General features: G+C 36.7%; 2 protein-coding genes across 6 annotated transcripts; one reads left to right on the top strand and one right to left on the bottom strand.

The window, feature by feature from the left end:
• Window positions 1-5,853: 5,853 nt before the first annotated feature.
• Window positions 5,854-11,406, bottom strand: LOC113676585 (uncharacterized). 4 transcript variants are annotated; one of them, XM_089210465.1, is made up of 7 exons: window positions 11,177-11,406; window positions 8,311-8,628; window positions 7,893-8,170; window positions 7,513-7,546; window positions 7,171-7,203; window positions 6,856-6,906; window positions 5,854-6,383 (listed from the first exon to the last, which is right to left on the bottom strand). In XM_089210465.1, exons 1-7 carry the CDS (start codon window positions 11,334-11,336, stop codon window positions 6,130-6,132), a joined length of 1,128 nt encoding a protein of 375 aa, XP_089066591.1. In that variant the 5' UTR covers window positions 11,337-11,406; the 3' UTR covers window positions 5,854-6,129. The 4 variants fall into 4 exon arrangements, with proteins under 4 accessions (XP_089066591.1, XP_089066592.1, XP_089066594.1 ...); XM_089210466.1 differs by lacking the exon at window positions 7,513-7,546 and having other exon boundaries at window positions 7,892-8,170; XM_089210468.1 differs by lacking the exon at window positions 6,856-6,906 and having other exon boundaries at window positions 5,994-6,383.
• A 1,618-nt stretch (window positions 11,407-13,024) lies between these two features.
• LOC149043641 (uncharacterized) lies at window positions 13,025-17,974 on the top strand. Of its 2 annotated transcripts, XM_089210491.1 has the most exons (5): window positions 13,026-13,126; window positions 13,218-13,493; window positions 14,100-14,156; window positions 14,823-15,061; window positions 15,917-17,974. In XM_089210491.1, the coding sequence occupies exons 1-5, from the start codon at window positions 13,105-13,107 to the stop codon at window positions 15,983-15,985; spliced, it is 663 nt and encodes a 220-aa protein (XP_089066617.1). In that variant the 5' UTR covers window positions 13,026-13,104; the 3' UTR covers window positions 15,986-17,974. The 2 variants fall into 2 exon arrangements, with proteins under 2 accessions (XP_089066618.1, XP_089066617.1); XM_089210492.1 differs by lacking the exon at window positions 14,100-14,156 and having other exon boundaries at window positions 13,025-13,126.
• Window positions 17,975-19,979: the final 2,005 nt, after the last annotated feature.

The raw sequence follows: 19,979 nt of genomic DNA, 5'->3' as shown, positions 1-19,979 counted from the left end.
CATCCGCAGGTAGCACCTTCTTGATAACTAAGGTTCTGCTTGTGTAAACGTTAACGTTTGGGTTATCGGCAATTGTCTCTGTCACTTTTTCAACATGCGCTATCCGGAACTTGTCCCAGTCGTGTTAGCAATCATCGGTAGAGCAGCGGTACCAACCGATATATTTAACATTTTCGTGAAGTTTTATTGTAACCTGAAGCTCAGCACCCATCAAATAAAGGGTAATATAAATATTTCACTTTCTATCTTAATTCTTAAACTTCCATGAGTGACAAAGAAAGAATTTCTCCTTACAATATCAATACAGTATCATCCACATAAGTTATGAGAATAAAGAAAAATATCAATTTGGGGATAATTAGTTGATTCAATACTAAATTCTCAGTCGACAGTAAGGAGTAAAGGGGTAAGTTTCTAAAGAAACTGTACATGTGGTGCTGCGTCGGTGGGAGAGTATAGCAGGTAATTTAGTGTTAACAACTGGGTTGAAAACGTAAATTAGCCACCGTAAAGGATAAAAAAGCTGACGTTTCGAGCGTTAGCCCTTCGTCAGAGCGATTAGAGGAATTGTGGGTTGTGTGTGGACTTATATGCAGAAAGTGGAGCTACGCCATTGGTGGGAATATGGTGACGAGAAAACAGGAATAAATTAGTTGAATGAAAGGCGCTCGTTGATTCCGTGGGGATTAAGGGTGCCGATTTGGAATATAAATTTTTGTTCTAGTGTTTTACGGCTTTCCGAACTGCCTAGATGTAAGGAAAGGCCGCAAACTGCCATATGCTGTTTAGAATGATTAGGAAGATTAAAGTGTCTAGCGACTGGTTTGGATGCGTCCTTGTCATTTCTTTCCACATCGCGAATGTGTTCTCGGAATCGGTCACCCAGTCGTCTTCCTGTTTCGCCGATGTATAACTTATTGCAATAAGTGCAAGTTATGCAGTAAATAACATTGGCGGAGGTACACGTAAAGTAATCAATGATCTTAATGGATCTTTTGGGTCCCGATATTTTCTCTACGTTATGAATGAAAGGACAAGTTTTGCATCGTGAGCGAGCGCATTTAAAAGTTCCAGATTGGTCATTGGTTTGAAATGAACTCCTGACTGAAAAGTTGCCTATGTTTTTGTCACGTTTGAATGAAATAAGTGGGGGTTGCGAAAAGATAGTGCCAGTCTCTGAATCCTTTTGGAGTAATTTAAAATTTTTAAGAATGATAGATTGGCTGTGTGGTTGTGAGGGTGAAATGTAAGAGTAGATGGAATGCGGTCAGTGTTCTCCTTCTCGGCCGTTTGTAGTGCTGCCTGTCGATCGATTTGTTGGGCACGGTGGTAGCCCGCTTGAACGACAGAAACAGGATAGCCACGTTTATCGAAAAACTGGCACATTGCCTCTGATTTTTCGGAAAAATCAGAGTCGTCACTACATAAACGACAAAGTCTGAGAAACTGTGAAAAAGGTATGGAGTTCTTGACGTGTGATGGATGTGAGGATGAATACAACAAGTAACTATGTGAATCTGTATACTAGTACATAAGCCGTTGCCTTCAATTGAAATTTTGATGTCTAGAAAAGCCAAAGAAGTGTCGGAAATTTCCCAGGTATATTTAAGAGCCGGATGAAAGGAATTGACGGCGGTTATAAATTGAGTGAGCTCCTCTTTGGTAGAGGAGGTAGCGCCGATGCAATCGTCAATGTAGCGGCCGTAGAGTTCAGGTTTTGGGCCGTGGTATTGGCTAAAAAATTGATGTTCGATAAAACCTACGAAAAGATGGGTGTAGCTGGGTCCCATTTTAGTACCCATGGCCACGCCATTAGTTTGTTTGTAGTAGTTACCACCGAATGAAAAGCAACTGAGTGTGAGTACTAGTTCGGCTAGACGGAGTAGTGTTTCAGAGCTAGGTTCCTTAACAGTGCGTTGATCGAAAAAATGTTTGAGGGCCCGGAGACCTTCGTCATTGGGAATTACAGTGTAAAGAGATGTTATATCCATGGTGAAAATAAGTTTGTTTTGGTCGAGGAAACTACAGTCACAAAAAATTTCAAGTGCGTTTTGGCAGTCCTTAATGTAAGACGGTAAAGTTTTGACGATAGGTGCCATAATTTTGTCTAAATAGCTGGAAATAAGTTCGGTGGGACAACTGCAGGCAGAAACGATGGGTCGACCTGGGTTATTAGGTTTGTGGATTTTAGGTAAAAGTAAAGTAGAAAAAGGAAAAAGTAGATACGCGAAGTTCTAGGAGTGGTAATGATGAGATTTTTAGCAGTGGCCGGCAATTCTTGTTTAGCTATAAGATCGTTAATCGCATTTTTGACAATGTTTTGGTTAATTAAAGTGAGATCTTTGTCGACTCTAGCATAAAAGGAGGTGTCAGAAAGTTGCCGCAAAGCTTCTTTTTGGTAGAGGTCGGCCTGCCAAACAACAACTGCACCGCCTTTGTCGGCCGGCCTAATGACAATGTCTTTGCGTTTTTTTAGACTTTTTAGTGCCGACCACTCTTCCGAAGAAAGATTGGAAAATTTGGTGTAACGATTGAATTTAAGTTTGTTGATATCATGGCGACATATTTTGAGGAAAAAATCTAAAGATGAGAACTGGCCCTCTTGGGGAGTCCATTTAGACTTTCGAATCTGGAGTGTTTCGAAAGTATCTTTGTTCGAAGTGTTAGAATCATCCTCTTTGTCATGAAAAAAGGCTTTCAACTGAACGCGGCGAAGGAATTTTTCAACGTCTTGCTTAACTGAAAATTCGTCGGTTTTTTGTGATGTGGGAACAAAATTTAAGCCCTTGCTGAGAACTGATTTTTCTGAATCGGAAAGTAGCAAATTTTCTGGAATGGTAACTACAGTTTTGAGGTTTTCAGGCAATGAGTCGTTAGTAACTTGAGGGCCGATAAGTTGGTCGAGTTTCTGGGCCTTAATTTGGTGCAAATGTTTAAAAAGTTTAGAATTGGCATCCTGAATTTTGGCACGAATGGATTGTACTAAAACAGCTGGACAGATTTTGGAAAGTTCAGAGCGGCAATGTAGAATTTGTTCGGTGAGTTTGTTACGTTTTTGGCACATAGCTCTGATTGTGATTCTCATAATATTACCTGAAAAAGAATTTTGGGCGCACTTGAACAGTAAGGAGAATTACAAATTTGATCTGAGAGTTAAAGAGTTAATATAAGAACTGTTAATATCATTCTCATTAATATTATCAGTATCTTCATTTTTATCCAATTTTATATCAGGAGTGTTCAGAGAGCTTCTTTTTGAAAACTTTCATATAATTACACGATTTTAAGCGTTAGATTTAAATATGGAATAAATTTTAGTTTGTCATTGTTTTGATCATTATCATTATGATTATGAGTCGGAGCGGAAGAACCCCTGACTTGAAATCGACTCCGAGGTCTCCGAGGATGGTTTTCAGTCTGATTGCCACTACTTTTAATATCCATCGTTATTATTTTTGTTACTATTGATATTGTCATAATTGTTAAGAACATTTTTTTGTAATGCTCGCTTAGTTTAATTACTGAGCACACAGCGCCCTAGCGATCTGCTTGACTGAAGCACCACTGATATGCCGCAATTTTGAGTTCATGAATAAAAATTACCAAATGTTTTATTGTAGTTTATCGACGTACCTGATGACGTATTGATGGTAAGAGGCACCTTGTTACATATTTGGTGACTTTAGAGATACTATGGAATGTACTTTAGGAAATTGAAGGTGTCAAAACGCGAGTAAAACCGTAGATTTAAACTGGCGAGAGCAATGCTAACCTAGGCTTAGGTGGGATAAGTGATGAATGCATGTCTCAAAATTCTCTCTCCACTGATTAAAGTATCGAAAAGGCCGCCAAAGATCTTGTTGCTTTGACTCGTTCACAACCAAAGACTGACATAACATTAAAGCGGCTTTCTATAGTCAACTCCGATCGCCAGCTCAAATATTTGTGCAAAACACTTAAAAATACCGTATATATTTTAAGGAGGGATATGGTTTTTTTGTAGCTGATTATGATGAAGTTCACAAGTGAGTTCTTTATTGCGCGTATCCCATTCACCAACAATGAGCAAGACTTTGGAAATAAAAATTCAAGCATTCATGAATTACACAAAATCACCTGCGAATTAAAAGTAAAGAGTTTTAAATTTCGATTCATTCCGAGAGCGAGAAAAATTCCACATTAGCAGACAAACCATGTCCTTGTTGTCACTTCTCCGGCTGCGAAAAAGTATATCTGCCGCCATAGTTACAAGTAACTCACACATCTGCCGGTCGGTGAGTAGACTAGATTCTGAGGTTTCATAAAACAAACTAAGTGCTCTAGTAACATACCTTTGGATCTCAGAATTGAACCAGATGAAAAGAAGAAGTATAAAAGAATTATTCTCAAAGAAATGTACACATCAAGTTGAAACTCCGCTACAAATTAAATCAACGTCGATTCGGCGAACAGTTAACAGTCGATCACGAGTTGACTGGAAAAATGAATTTAATTACTTGGTCAGGTCCAAGTTAGACTAAGTTTAGCAATGACGTCAACAAAGAAAGGTCGCCCAACATCGTCTTGCATTTTAAGTGAAGTGACTATTCTACGGAATAAAAGATCGGAAAATGTTCTTCTCAAGAATGAATCTCACATGTATATGAATCCTATCTATAAATCTTTCTTTTTAGATGTTTATTTTATAGCGATGATAAAGACACGTGTGTGTCACATAGTTGTGGTTCTCTTGACCTATTCGTGTCATAGTTATCTTCATACAGCAAGCTGACAAGGACTTTGCGTGTATTCGTATAATTGGTTAACAGAGGTAATGTTTGCACGAGACTTTGGCCCGATCACGTTAGGCTGGCGAAATTTCAAAACGGTGTTTTCCTTCGGAAACGCAGTAATCTCTTTATTACAGTAGGAACGGTAGAAACAGTAGTAACATTACAAAGACAAACAGTGGGCGTAATTTTCAATACACAAAATTCTCAATCATTGACTTGGCCTTACCAACAGAAGACATCTTTCAGGCACATCGCTAAAATCTGCCTGCGGTAAGTCTTCCATTCGTCGAGTTTCCTTCACGGGAGAAATGCCATCACCAAAGCCACTGAATTCGTAACTTTCGGTTTTTTCTTTCCGTATTTTGGTTTTCTTCCCCTTTTAGGAAATTCTGATCGTCACTGTCTGTAAGCGATACGGATTTTTTTCAGCGTTTCAACAGCCATATTCCGAAAAAGTTCCGACAAACGACCTTGGATTGAGAATGGTGAAAGCTTTGCCCTTCATTAATCAAACTGACCGATTGGCGCGAAAGGCGAGCAACATGTCAGCAGCTGATTGGCGATATCAAACACACGTGAGAAAATACGATATTTTTTCACCTGTGTTGTCACGGCTTTTCTCAGGGCTGGAAATCCTAGTATTACACCTTAGTTTGTATAATAAATAGAGTTGGCCATAAAAATTTTTCTTACAATCACAAATGACGTAATGTAACCGATGTCCATATCATCGCCCCAATGAGACGGCTTTCACGAAATTCACACTGATTATTATGGCGTTCAAATAGCCTTGACTGCCTTCGTTTATATTTCAATAAATTGACCTGCTTTAAAATATCTATTGTGGCGAAAACCTTTATTAAGTATCGCACACGTACAGCGGAAAATGCTGCTCTAGGGTATAAATACGCTTTAGATATAAGGAATGTATAGAAAAGGTAAGTAGACATGACATACATACATACATACATACATACATACAAACTTTACTGCACAGCGCCCCTTTGGGGGCTCTTCCGCCATAAATGAATATTAAAATATCAAGTTACAAAGAAAAAAAAAAAACTATTTACAGATAAAATATGGCTTTAAAAAAAACAGCTTTTATTTCGATAATGCCAGGAAATAAATATAAAAAAAATTAAACAACATCTTTTAAAAAATATCGCAGTTTTACAGCTTGTAACGTACTGACATCATAAACTTTTTTTCTAACTTGAAAAGAAATGTGTCACTGATACATCAGTTTACAGGATCAAAAATTTAAAAAAATTAATGGAAACAATCCATACCAAGTACCGTTATAGAGCAACAAATATAACCAATAACAAAACTACGGTTAAATTCCATGAGCACTCTACAGTGAACACGCATGACCTGCTGTTGAATTGTTAACATATCTAACGCTATTCGTGGATGCCTCAGTATCGCTCTTGCAACTACGAGTACCTGCTATGTTGCGGTCTTTAAAATTATACAGCTGGCTTCGATTTAGGTGACAGTTACAAGTTTTGCAACAAATTATTTTTAACAATAATCCAATGCATATCAACGCTAGAGGAATTATTATCGCAAGTGCTGTCGTAACCTTCATGTATTTGCTGCCTCCATCTAGGAATAAATGGACCATCGTTCTCTGTAAGTTTATTATACTCATTCAACCTGATAACTGGCATCCTGGGGAACACCATGCATAAGCTTAAACCTCATGTTCTACAATCTCTTAAAAGCTTCAATCGGGAAAGCGGTTTTAAGTTTAAACATCTGTTGCATTCAAGAGTGTTCCCCATATGCATAGCTCGGATAAAACGCCAGATTTATTGAACTATAAAACCAAACTTAGTTCACAACTCGTTGCGAAGGGTTAGGAGCAACGCATTAATCATTTGGAAAAATCGATAGGACGGTGAACTATAACAACAAAAGCAAACGAAGGAGCAGAATAGAGAAATGAAGACACTCATTCAGATATGAATGAAACCTTCCTTTATGTTGGTCTGTTTGTATTTTTTTCCTCAGGAAAAAAGCAAGCAAACAAACAAACAAACAAAAAAAAAAAACAAACAAACAACGGTACACATACCTAAGGGAGGAGGGTCTATAAGGTTAGGAGCCTCCGAGCTTGGGATATAACCTTCATGGGAAATAAAATATATAATGTTAATATTATAAAAAAAAACTGTACATCTAAATTAAATAACAGTATGGGTGAGAAAAAGAAGTTTCCAAAGTAACGATTCACAAAATGCCACCGATGATCTTCGCTGTATAATATTGCTTGAAAAAATGTCTACCAAAAGTAACAAAAAGATGAGAGAAAAACTAGAGGGAGAGCAAAAAGTAAGAATAACACCAGTAGGCCAAAACAATGCTCGCTCAGTTTCAACAGTAAACTAACCTGGACCAGATGAAGACAAAGAAGTTGGGGTATCTGAGTAGAAAACAAACAAACAAACAAAACAAAAGTGAGAAAAATTGAAAAGTGGGGATTATAGCACATTGAACAGTTGAACAGGTACAGGTGTAGGTGGTGGAAAATTGTCAGAATATACTTGATTACTCATGAAGAAAATTTAACGCCTCTATTCTCTGAATCACCACCAATGCAACTCACAATTAACATTAAAATAGTCATAGGTTGATCCTCCAAAGAAGAGAAGGGGAATGGTGAGTAGGGATGAGAGAAAAGAGACAAGAGAGGAGAGAGAAGGGGAGAGAAAGTAAGGATTGTAGTGTTTACCTGGCGGTGGTGAGGATAAACGGCCTGGGATGCCGGAATGCAGAAAAAACACAGCAGACACCTCAGCCATAGTTTTCAATGTGTAATAATCCTCTAACATTAAGTAAATAATATTCTTAAGTTAAGATAAGAGGGCTCCAATGCAAATAAATGAAGTACCGTATGAGCAGTAATGGTAAGTGAGCCACACCCTCAAAAACTATTGGCACAGTGTTCCATAAACTGTTTTTCTTTTTAGGAAATTAAGGTCTTCTGATGGCATCTGGTAACCCGAGCTCCCTTTTTCATGACTTTAAGTGGCATTTCTTTGCTTATGTGAAAAGTTATACCATGCCAGGAATCCAACATCGGTGAGTAAAAGTAAGTAGAATAAACTTACCTTCCACATTAACCCTCACAATGACAGTATCATTTCCAACAGTATTCTCTGTGTATAGGACATAGTCACCACTGTGGGCTTTAGTGATGCTTGGAATCTTCATTACTATTTGAGAACTGACGTTGGATGTCTCCTGTATGACACTTTCATTTGACTCCAAGACACGACTTAGAGAAACCCATGGATAGGGGTAGGCCTTCACCTGAGCTTCCATCCAAACATCCATCCCTTCAAAGACATAGATATTTTGCTGACTGACCAGTGTCAGAACTGGGCGCTCTGGAAATAAGTTAGAGAAAAAATGAAAAATATTGGTAAAGAAGTCAGGACTCCATTTTCCTTTACACTGATACAGAAAATGGCCAGAACGACGCATGGAGACAGCATATAAAACAAAATAACTAAGAGGTAAACATTACGTTGTACTACTTTAAGATGGTAAATGTTTGGCTCAGCTCCGGTATCTGTCTGCACTCGCACGATGAAGTATCTTCCATCATACATGGGGAGAACTTCCTTGATAAGTAAAGTCCCGTTGAGGTGGGCATCGAAGTGTGGATTTTCAATATTTATCTTCTCCCTGAAATAGATGTCAGCTATCCAATGTCTGTCCCACTCATTATTGCAATCGTGAGTTGGGCAGGAAAACCACCCAATAAGCATCCCATTTTCTGGCTGCATCAGTGAACTCTGTAGCAATACTCTCTGGTGAATTTCCACATGAATTATGTCTGGAGCTGTGACATAATGAGAAAATAGTTTCACTACATTGGCTTTAAATAGAGACTCATACGTGGATGCTCATGAGTGAGCTATCTTGTTGAATGCGAGAACAGAAATTTCATATCTACAAGCCACCAAGTAGTATTTTATTTAACATACAAAAACAAAAGCCCTTTACTGACAAGAAAAGTCAACTTTGAAATGAATAAATTAAGCCAAAGGCTTAAAAAAACAACACAGACAGCAGGCTAAAAAATTCATGATATCCGTTGCCCCAAAAAAACTGAATTGGACTTTACCCTCTGAGTTTGCAAAGAAAAAAATGAGAACACTACACAGACAAAGAGCTTGAAAACCAGGTAGACTTTGACCTTGGTACGATAACGGCAAATTATAATCAGATTTTTCATTCTAAGTATAATAATTTTATTTAATAACGTCTAAAATCACTAAAGCACTTGTACTACAATTTTGAAACATGTGCAAGAACCCTGTTGGTAAGTTTGCAAAACATGTTTTGACATTACTTGTGTCGTCTTCAGTTGCAAATGCCATGTTACAAATCGAATTGAACTGACTCTACAAATACATTAATGAAATACGACGGACAATAACTTGATACAGAGTTGCGAATTATTGAATAAAATATAATAGAAAAATAAACTGCGATTCAATGAGAAATTTTTGCTAAACACAAACTGAACATGCAATTCATTGCTAGCCTAATGTACAGGTCAATGAATATCTCCTTCTTTATATACTGGTAGCTGGTTCTAGACGAGTTTGGAATTTAAGCATAAAAATTTTACTGAAGTTATGCATTTTCAAACAAATATTTATCATGACTCCTTGAAGTCTTTCAGGCACAGTGATTAATTGGACAATTACAAACTTATTTATGACCATCAGCCTGATCTGCCATGATGTCAGAACATAATGTATGTTTTTATAACAACAATTTTCCCTTGTCAAAGAAAATCAGTAAGCTACAAAATATTTGAGACAAAAAAAAATGATCAGGAGATAGTTAAGACCATTATTGTGTAATTTCCTCTTTGGATTCAACAACATTCTATTTTAACTAGGTGCATTTATGTGGATGACAGTACAGTAATGCAGGGCGTGAAATTAATTCTTTTTTCTGATAGCTAATTAGCTCCTAAATTCTTCAAAGTGGTAGCCAATTCCAAAAAAAGTTGGTAGCCATTTTCAAAGACAAACTAAAACATTTGTTTTTACACTGTCAGTGTTCTAGATGGACCCTCCAAAATTAACCCTTTAACTCCCATGAATGACTACAACAGAATTTCTCCTAACAATATCAATACAGTACCAAGCAGACAAGTGATGAGAATAAAGAAAGCTATCAGTTAAGGGATTATAAGTTGATCCAATACATAATTCTCCAAACTAACATCACAAGAACTGTATGGCAGACAGTAAGGAGAATTACTGATGAGATCTAGGGAGTTAAAGGTTTAAGTTAAGGAAAAGATCTTTAACAGGCTAAAAAATGGACACTAGGATGGATCATATACAACCTTCAAGCCTATATTCAAGATGGCGTCTAGTTATCGATCGACATGCACGTGCTGCGTTTTGGAAACAAACTTAACGAGGAAGTTTGTAGCGGATTTATCTTTGCAAATCTTTTTAATTCACTATATATCTTGATGAGGTTATGATGAAACATTCTAGTGGCCAATTTGGCGACTAATTTTCAGGATTTGGTCGCCAAAGTGAAAAATGTTGTCACATTGGCGCCTGTATTAAGCGCAATTTGACGCCCTCATAAATGTTACAAGTAAAACCTGAAGCTTTCGAGAGCCACATTATTAACAAATGACCGACATGATTTATTGGCTTTGCTTTTCATATCAACAGATAGCATATTTCGGGGGGAAAAGTTTGCCTCAATGCAGCTAAATTTTACGTTGTAAAATGACTCGAATGCTGTCAGGACGATGGCTAAAGTTTCTGCTGATTTAGCAGATCTTGGCTCATAATCGACAACAATTAATGGTAACAGCTGGCCGTCTAAAGCTGTCGAGAGCAATGCTTACTCGAATTCGGTTAAAAATTAGTAAAAAACTGACGTAAGTCTCGCTCTTAAGTTACCCGAGGGATAGAAAGGGTCGCCAAAGTTCTCGTTAGCCGGTAGGAACTGTTTACACATTAAACACACAAAGTTTACATATCACACGGTAGTTCGTGGTTAACAATTGCTGACACGAGACGTACACAATCTATGCGGATTATGAATGAAGCTCTGAAAATTATATATATGAGTTACCTCTTGGTTTAAATATATATATTAGTATAGTTCAAAGAAATGTTAATCGACTCATTTGTAATATTTTCAGTCATCGTTGGCCGTTTAAAGCGTCTTTTTACGAAATTACTTTTGATCGGTGGCCGTTGAGAATAGAAAGCGAGACGCTTCCCCGCCGGTCTACAATAACACGAACGGGAAATACCACAAATTATCATGCCGGAGCTGGTGCAAATATACTGAAACGTAAACAGGTTTTAAACCACAACCATACGTAGACAATAACATACCTTTACATGCCATTGTTGGGGACAAAAAAAGTGAGAAAACAGCCATCAAAACCAACATTCTCGTAGCCTGCAGTCGGGGCTTCTTTTTAGCACGAGCTAACGTTATAAGCACGCGATCATTTATCCGACCGGTCAGGTTTGATTTGGAGTGGCCGGTCATTTCCGCAAGAGTTAACTGCGGGAGAGAAAGTTACTACATCACGGGCGACGAGTGGGGGATGAAGAAAAGAGCGAAATAGGAGTGGTCAGCGGGTAAATAAATATAATACATCATATAGAGACATATCAGTTATAGTTGCGGAAAACAATAGTGTTGTAAAACCGAAATATCAACAGTATACTTCGCTAGATAAAATGTTAAGCAATTTTTCAAAAGTGTTGGTGGCACATACATCTTTTACTGCTGTAATAAAGAATAGAGGCATCGGTGGCATCCGGAAAGGCATTAAGAAGAATTATATTTACGTTTTGTAACTTGCTGCGTGACGAAAAAAGAAAACCAAAACCGTGGTCCCTAAATGAATTCTCCCACCTTGACCCAAAAAATGTTCACATTTTCCGCAACTTCGCCTTTTCCTATTCGTAGGTCCGGCCAAGCCTTCATGGTCATTGGCTCCCGTATAGTCACTAACTATGGCTAATAAATACAGGTGTTTAGTGTTAAATTGTAAAACTCCACGAAGAAGTATACGACAGTTAAACGAAACGCGTCGGAGAGTAAAGAAATTTTACGACTACCGTTCGTAGAGTGCTGCTCACCAGTTTAGTTTTAAAGATTTTTTTTTTCAAATTTGGTACGATAGCTGGGTGTACCTTTGGCAGAGACGTGGGGGAGACAGAGACACCAACACAAAATTTCACCTGCCGTTCGCTTCGAAAATTAAGTTCATTTGTTAAATAAAATAGGAAAAAAAACACTTCGAACGGAAAACAGAATTATTTTAACGCCCAGATCTTCTGGAAAAGGGTCTTCTAAACGAGGGGCCCTGATTATTAATATTTAAGCATGGGTAAAACATTAGCCTTGAATTGGCTGTTTCTCGAAGCTCAGTGTTTCCCTACATGCCTTTTTCTCGTGAAATGAGGCGATTGAATATATATAATAAACACTAAAAGAACTACAGCTGATGGAAATTTAAAATTTCTTATCTAAAGGCTGTGGAAACAAACTTATTAATGACTCTAAAATTATAGAAATCTAGAACGAATTTTTTTTAGAGTTGCTAAGCTTTTCATTTCTCCGGAATCGAAAGTCGAGATTGCAAAATTTCAAGTGAAAAGTAAACCGACTGTGATTTACTCCTTAAACAAGTCAAGATACTTTTTCCGTCATACAACAATGTACATATCGTAAATATCATTCTTCTTGATACCTTTCCCGGTGTCACCGATGCCTTTCCCGATGCCTCCGTTGGTTAATATAGCAGTAAAAATATTGTTCCAGTCAAAGTGTTTGGAAAATTGCTTAACTTTTGTATTAGCGAAGTATAACCTGGTAACATTTTGGCTTTACAATACGATTGTTTTTTGCAAGTTACAAAACGATGCCTTTTCCGATGCCTCCATTGTTTAATACAGCAGTAAAAGATATATGTGCCATCAACACTTTTGAAAAATTGCTTTACATTTTATTTAGCGAAGTATACTGTTGACATTTCGGCTTTATAACACTATTGTTTTCTGCAACTACAACTGATATGTCTCTATATGAATTATTAAATTTGTGTACCCGCTGACCACTCGTATTTCGGTCATTTCTTCACCCCGCTCGTCGCCCGTGCAACATGTCCTCCTCACCTAAATTATCTGATATCAATAATTGCTAATATGAACTAAATTATCAGATATGTATAATCTAAATGAAGTGTGTAGCACTGGTACCTAGGAAGGTATGTCCGATAGAGGACTGGGTTTCATTACTGTAAAACATGGCGGAATCCACGGAATCAAGTGAGTAATGACCCTTTTTGACGTTTTTCAGCAAAAGCGTTCCTTTTCCTCTTGAGTTGTACTATTTATTTTGAAAATGAAATTCATCTAGATCGTGGCAAAAAACGAAAAAAGCGACCTACGCTTTTAGAGGTGCTGGAAACAGCTCGAAAAATACTGAGAAGAGATGACCACGGGCAACCCTCTCCTGCATCAACTGGCACGGTTATGAGAACTCGAGCCCCGGCAGTGTACCATTTTTCGAAAGATTCACGTACAGGACGACGCAAGACTCACTGCCAATATCGCCCAAGAAGCAGCGCAGCAGCCAGCGAAAACGTACTTCAGCCGACAGACGTCGGACTCGCGAATGATACCGACGTTCTAGGTATTAACACTAGTATTAATCAATCCTAAATTAGCTTGAGTGATGTAGTACATGTATATCTTTAAGCTTAATTATTAAGATCGGGTGAAGATGTAAGCTTCTTTATTAACTCGATAATTAAGTTCTTCTGCGAGGGAGTTTTAATAAACCTTCTTCTTCTTCTTCTTCTTTTTCCTCTTCTACTTCTTCTTCTTCTTCTTCTTCTATAATAATGTATAATAATAATAATAATTATTATTATTATTATAGTAATGATATGATGATGATAATGATGATAATAATATTAATGACAATAATAATTGAGATTTATATAGCGCAAGTTCCATATACCCTCACAAATAGAAGAGAGCTGAGAAGGCTATAATTTTGTTCCTGCCAAAGCCAGTAAATTCTTTGATAATAATTTTAGTATCCTAAATTAATGCTGTTTTTAAAAGTGTATTCTTTAATTTAACTGTTTCATCATGTAAACCAAATAAACTACCAAATTTTGTTAAGTTTATCATATTGGAGGTGTAAAGATATACACATGGGTAGAGAAAACAAGTTTGTTCTGGTCATTACAGCAAAATCTTAAAAAAGTTGCATTGCCACCCAATTTTTTAGACATTGATTCCTGTTTGGACAGCGGTGTGGATCCGCCATCATCCTCAGCTGAAACAAGTATGAATTTTTTTGTCGTCTATTATTATTATTATTGTTGTTGTTGTTGTTGTTGTTGTTGTTGTTATTATTATTATTATTATTATTATTACAAAGTTTCATCTGTTGCTAGTTCACTTTTATGTTTGCAATAGTTAATTTTGATTTCAAAATTACATTGATAAACATTTAGTGGATCTCAGTTTAAATGTAAAACAGCAAGTTGTAGTGGCTTTATAATAATGCATTAGATGAGAAAGGTATTTTGTAGCCTTGTTGCTTTTATTAGATATCTTTATCATTTATTGTCATCATCATCAGTCATCAATTATTATTCAACAGTTCAAAAACTATCCAAAGAGTTGGAAAACATAATCGTTGCATTGTTATTGATTTAAGGGGTAAGATTTTAATTCATTCATGTTTTTTAATACTAAGCATAGAAAACTCTACTACAGTCATATCAAAACTATTATTTAAAGTATCATTTGTTGTTTATAAAATTATGCAGTTAATTGAGTGAGTGAACCACACAACTGAACAGGCTATGTAACACTTCATCACATGTTAGCCTTACAAGAAATTCAAATACTTAGAAAATTGTCACATCAATTGTAGTAAATGTTGTTAAATATCACAAGGTACCTTTTGACATTTTGGCATTTGAGTCTTCTCCTCTCTTTTTAGGTAGGTTTGATATGAACCATGTCCTGTTTAGATGCCTTCAGTGCCAAAAAGACCTACCCACATCCAATCCAGTTGTTGTTACTCAGCTTGGATTTTGGCCTGGTAGTGTCAGCAACATGACCTATGTTTTTGATCCAGAGGTTTTTTTACACTGGGATCTGTTCCAGAAGGAAAGTCCTGGTTGTTCCAAGAGATCTTATCTTACATCTCTTGAACAGTTTTCTTTAAGAAAAGGAAGGGTATGTTTTTCCTACAATGCTGAGTACTAAATTATTAAAACCCCTTTTCTATGCATTAAGGCCCTATTTCCCTCTTAGGGAAAAGGAAATGATGATGATGATGATGATGATGATGATTCTATGAATTAACTGCATGAAGCAGATATCATATTATATAATTATATTCGTGGTTATAGTCAACTACCTCTTAACAGACGCCTCTATAGGATGGACACATTTCATAGACGGACACCTTCTGTTTGTCCCGTACTGTAACTAAACGCCTTATAAGACAGATACCTCTCCAAGACGGACAACCTCCACTTTAAAAACCCTCAATGGACACTTGTGAAATATAGTTTTATGTGAATAATACCTCAAAACAGAAATGTACGTACTGAATATAAAAAGAAATCACTATTTAGAGAAGCAAATTTTTTGTCACGTAACTAAATATGTCAAGAAGAATTAGTCAGGGCGTTGACAATTTCAAACATTCGCACAAAAGCAATGAATTTTCCAATAATATTGTGTTCCAGTTTGTAGTTTTTATGACTTAAAACACACTAAATACAGTTGTGTATTCATTGTGCATCAGCATCTTCAGTTAAGCTTTATTATCTCAGAATTGCTGGTCTCATGTTACCTCTATAAGTTTATTCTTTTTATTTAAAAAAACTTGATGTATAGTTACTGTAAGGCAAACTAAATTTCCCTGAATGTTCCCTCTCTTACTTGTTACCATGTTCGTGGACAAAATTTTCATCTCAGCCTGGCCCTTTGTTGTTAAAGTCATTGAAATTTCTTGCAAATTATCCTGCAAGTGCAAGTCATTTTCGCTTACCAATAATATATATTTTATTTCATGTCTTTTAGGTTGGAACCATCAACAGTAATTCCTTTTCATGTGCTTTTAAGGAGTGGAAATATTGCCAGTCAGCATGATCTCAACACCAAAATAACGATTATCATTATTTCTAAATTGGCCCTGAAATAACAAATAGCATAATTTCAGTGCATGTGTGAGACCTTCGGGCTGGAAGCTTGGGAACTAGTATCCAGGGAAAGATAAAATGGCGGCGAAGGAAATCTCAGTAGTTTAATATTTTAGCGTGAAAAGGCTTGGGTGTTGTGATCTGGTTCTCAAGTAAAAAAAAACTCACGGTCTGCAATGGCCCTACCACCTTTTGAACAACAAGAAAACATTGAAACGGTGGTAAAAAGCAGCAAGTTTCAGCTTAGTCAAAATGTTTTTTAGAAGTATGCAAGCTGGCTATAGTAATAGAAGGTAGAGACCAAACCTTGTCCAGACTAGACGCCTAACAAATGTTCTGTGTGGACAGCCAAATCCCTGGTTAATGGCACATTTTGACTAGGCTATTTGTTATTTAGCTACTAAGTAATCTTATTATTAAAGATTACTGCATTCCTTTTTAATGATTTGCTGCCAATTGTATGCTGTATATAGCTTATGATTTGTGTGATTTTCAAGAGTAAATTAGAAATACCTGAAGATGGTAATGATGTACTAGATAACGTACTTGATGCAAAGCAATTTTGGCACAAAGTGTATGCCTTGTCCTCAGGTGATTTTAACATGCTAATAAGATTTGTTATTCAAATAATATACATCAGCTGGAATGGGAATATTGAAAGAAAAATAATAATATTTAACCATAAAAAGTTTTGGTTTTATGTCCAAATTAAGGACTTAGTTGAAGATCACTGCACTGATCAGGCCTCGAAGGCCAAAAAAGTGCTGTTTGCTGTTAGTTTAATTTTTGTCATTTCTATTGATTTATTTCATTTATCAATGTTTCTTTGAGTTATAATTCATTGACCTCTTTCAATAGTGCAGGTTTGCTCATGTAACCTAATCCCACATGTATGTATGTACAATCTCAGTTGAAATTTTGAGTGGCAGGCAAGCTGGCAATAGTAATAGGCAGCAGAGGCCAAATCTTGTCCTGAATAGAAGTCTGACATGTGTGAAATTGGCAGCTATTTCATTGTAGGTGGCCAAATTTTTGGCGGCAGCACATTTTGACCTGGCTGATTGTGTGTGTTATGTATGTGTTCTTCTTTTTAGGTGTTAAACGGGTCAAAGTACCGAAAAAAACCTCTGTGATAACTTGGTAGTCTAAGATGTAAAAATTTTTAATAATAAGGTAAAGCTTGATCATTCTTAAGAGTTTGCATCTGTTCTAAAAGTTTTGGGGAGAGTTAGGGGGGCATTATTTATACAAATGTATTTAAAAAGTAGCAAAAAAATGAAAAGAACTAGGGCAAAATCCCAATTTGCTTTAAAAGTTTATTTTATTAAGAGCATAATTCTGGATATAGCTTGGGATTTGTGTGATTTTCACAAATTGTTGGGTTGTTATGTAAACTTAATTTACAGGAACCTTGTCAATTTTCAGCTTCAAGAACAAGTACATAATTGCAGGAAGAGCTTGAAGCTTGAAAAATTGACTGATGAAACTGGAACAGACGTCATGAGATTTGTACAATAGGTTGGCCTGGGAGGGACCAAGAATTAAAGAATTCATTGATTCTCTTACACCTTTTGTCTGCATAGTGTGCTTCTGTAGAGCTTAGTTATTGCTGTAGAAAACTTTTTTGGAGGGCCCTTGAGATCACTCACTTTTGAGCTAGTTGCCCCTAGGGAAGAGGATATATGTACTTATTATCTCCCTTGGGGGGGGGGGGGGGGTGAAGGGTTAAAGACACTGATTCTTCTCCAGTAGCCACAAGTACCCCTGCATATGGAAATTTTGAACACTATTAAAGGGCTAGTACCCTCATTTCACACTTGAATTTCTAATTTAGTGTAAGTTATGAAAAATAATGAATGTAAATTCATCTTGGTTGTACAGGTTATATCCAGCAGTCCTTAAAAAAAATAAAAAGGTATTTTTCTGAATTAAAAAAAAAGTGTTCTTGCTTCAAAGTAAGTGCATGATATGTCATTCAATTAATGCTCTAGCAGAGTTTTTGTTTGAAATGCCAAAATCAACTTCACGAGTAAGGACAAAAAAAAAAAGGCAATAAGAAAATGTTCTGTATCCTTTATGTCAATTTGGGCTGAAAATCACGTTTTTGTTCCTTTTGCAAAAATTAGCTTATTTCACGACCAAAAACGATGCAAACAAGTTTAAACGTTATGTTTTCAGCAAAACAGCGATAGAATCTGCGAAAAAACAATGGAGACAAGCTAACACACAGTGTTCTCAGTAAAATTTGGGCAAAAAAACCTTAAAAACCAAAAAAAAAACAATGCACTGACGTACCCATTTTTGGCCAAGATAACTGCCAAAACACTGAAAACTAGCTTGAAAGTACATGTTTTTCACAAGATCGCGACGAAATCTGTCTAAAAACTCCAAAATACGGCAGAAATGTACGATTTTTCAAAATTTTTCGCTAAAGTTGACAAAAACACTCAATTCGACTGAAAAACACGTTTGTTTATTTTTGCAAAAATAAGCTTATTTCAGTTTTAAAAACGCTGCAAAACAGCTAAAACACAATGTTCTCAGCAAAATATTGCAAGAGTCTGTGGGAAAACACAAAAACCAAGCTTAAACCCAATGTAAATTGATAAAAAGGCCCGAATTGCGCATTTTGGCAGTTATTTTGGCAAAAAAATGGTATATTTTGATTTCAAGCAAACTTTCAAGTAGTTGTTAAAGTTTAGAGCCAAACACAATACCAAAAAAAAAATTGGATGTTTTCAGAAAAAATTGTAACCCTCAGCCTAATCATAATCGCACCCTACCCAAGCCCTAACTCTAACTCTAGCTGTGAGCTATCCTAACCCTAACCCTAGCCCCGGGTTAGGGTTAGGGCCAGGGTTAAGAACGGAACTTTTCACTCCAGTCAAAATGATGCAACTGGTTAACATGGTCCAACCAGCCAAAACAAGATAAAATGGTTTAAACGGTGAAAAGATTTTAATTACGTGACATGGTCCAATTGGAAGAAACGATCTCACTTAGTAAAATAGTGCAACTGGTTAACATGATCCAGCTTGTTAAAATGATGCCAATATCTAAAATGAACAAAATGGTTTAAATGATCCAACCAGTTGAAATGGTCTAACTGGATAATGCATGTGTAACCAGTGAAATTGGTTCAAATAATTCAAGTAATCAACCTGGTAAGAATGGTAACATTAGTTAAAAAGATCCAGCATATTACAGTGGTTCAACTGGTAAAAATAATCATCCAACTACTAAAAGTTATTGAACCCCAATCAAAATTAATCCAACCGCTTCAAATAATCCAACTGGTAAAAATTCTTCAAGTTGTTATTTAAGTGAAAAAGGTGACAAAATCTCCTTGAAAATATTTATGAAAAGACTTACACCCTTACCCTAAACTCTAACCCTACCCCCAAACCCTAACCCCAAACCTTCACCCTAGCCCTAACCTCAACCGCAGACCCTCTAACCCTAACACTAAGCCCTAACCCTTACCCTAACCCTAACCCTAATCCCAAACCCTAGCCCCACACCATAACCCTAAAACCTAACCCTAAACCCTAACCTATAGCCCTTAACCTAGACCTAACCCTAACCCTAACCCTAACCCTAACCTCAACCTTCTCTATCTATCCTGTAAGTGTACCAGTCGGCCTATCGTTTGTTTTTCAGTAAACTTTCAAGTAGTTACTGAAATTTACAAACGCAATACCAAAAACCCTGCAATTGAATGCTTGTAGAAAAATATTAACGCCAACCCTAAGCATAGCCTCACCCTAGCCTAAACTCTAATTCTGACACTAAACCCCGCTAACCCTAAGCATAATTTACCCTAGCCCTAACCCTGATTGTAACACTAAACCCCTCTGACCCGAAGCAACCCAAACTCTAACCCTAACCAGGTAATGGGCTCCTGCCCTAACCCTATCCTCAACCCTGAATTAAACCCTTTACCA

The sequence above is a fragment of the Pocillopora damicornis genome, chromosome 6, assembly GCF_964200805.1.
Source record: "Pocillopora damicornis chromosome 6, jaPocDami1.2, whole genome shotgun sequence".
Lineage (NCBI taxonomy): Eukaryota > Metazoa > Cnidaria > Anthozoa > Scleractinia > Pocilloporidae > Pocillopora > Pocillopora damicornis.
This window is presented reverse-complemented; position numbering and strand designations above follow the sequence as displayed.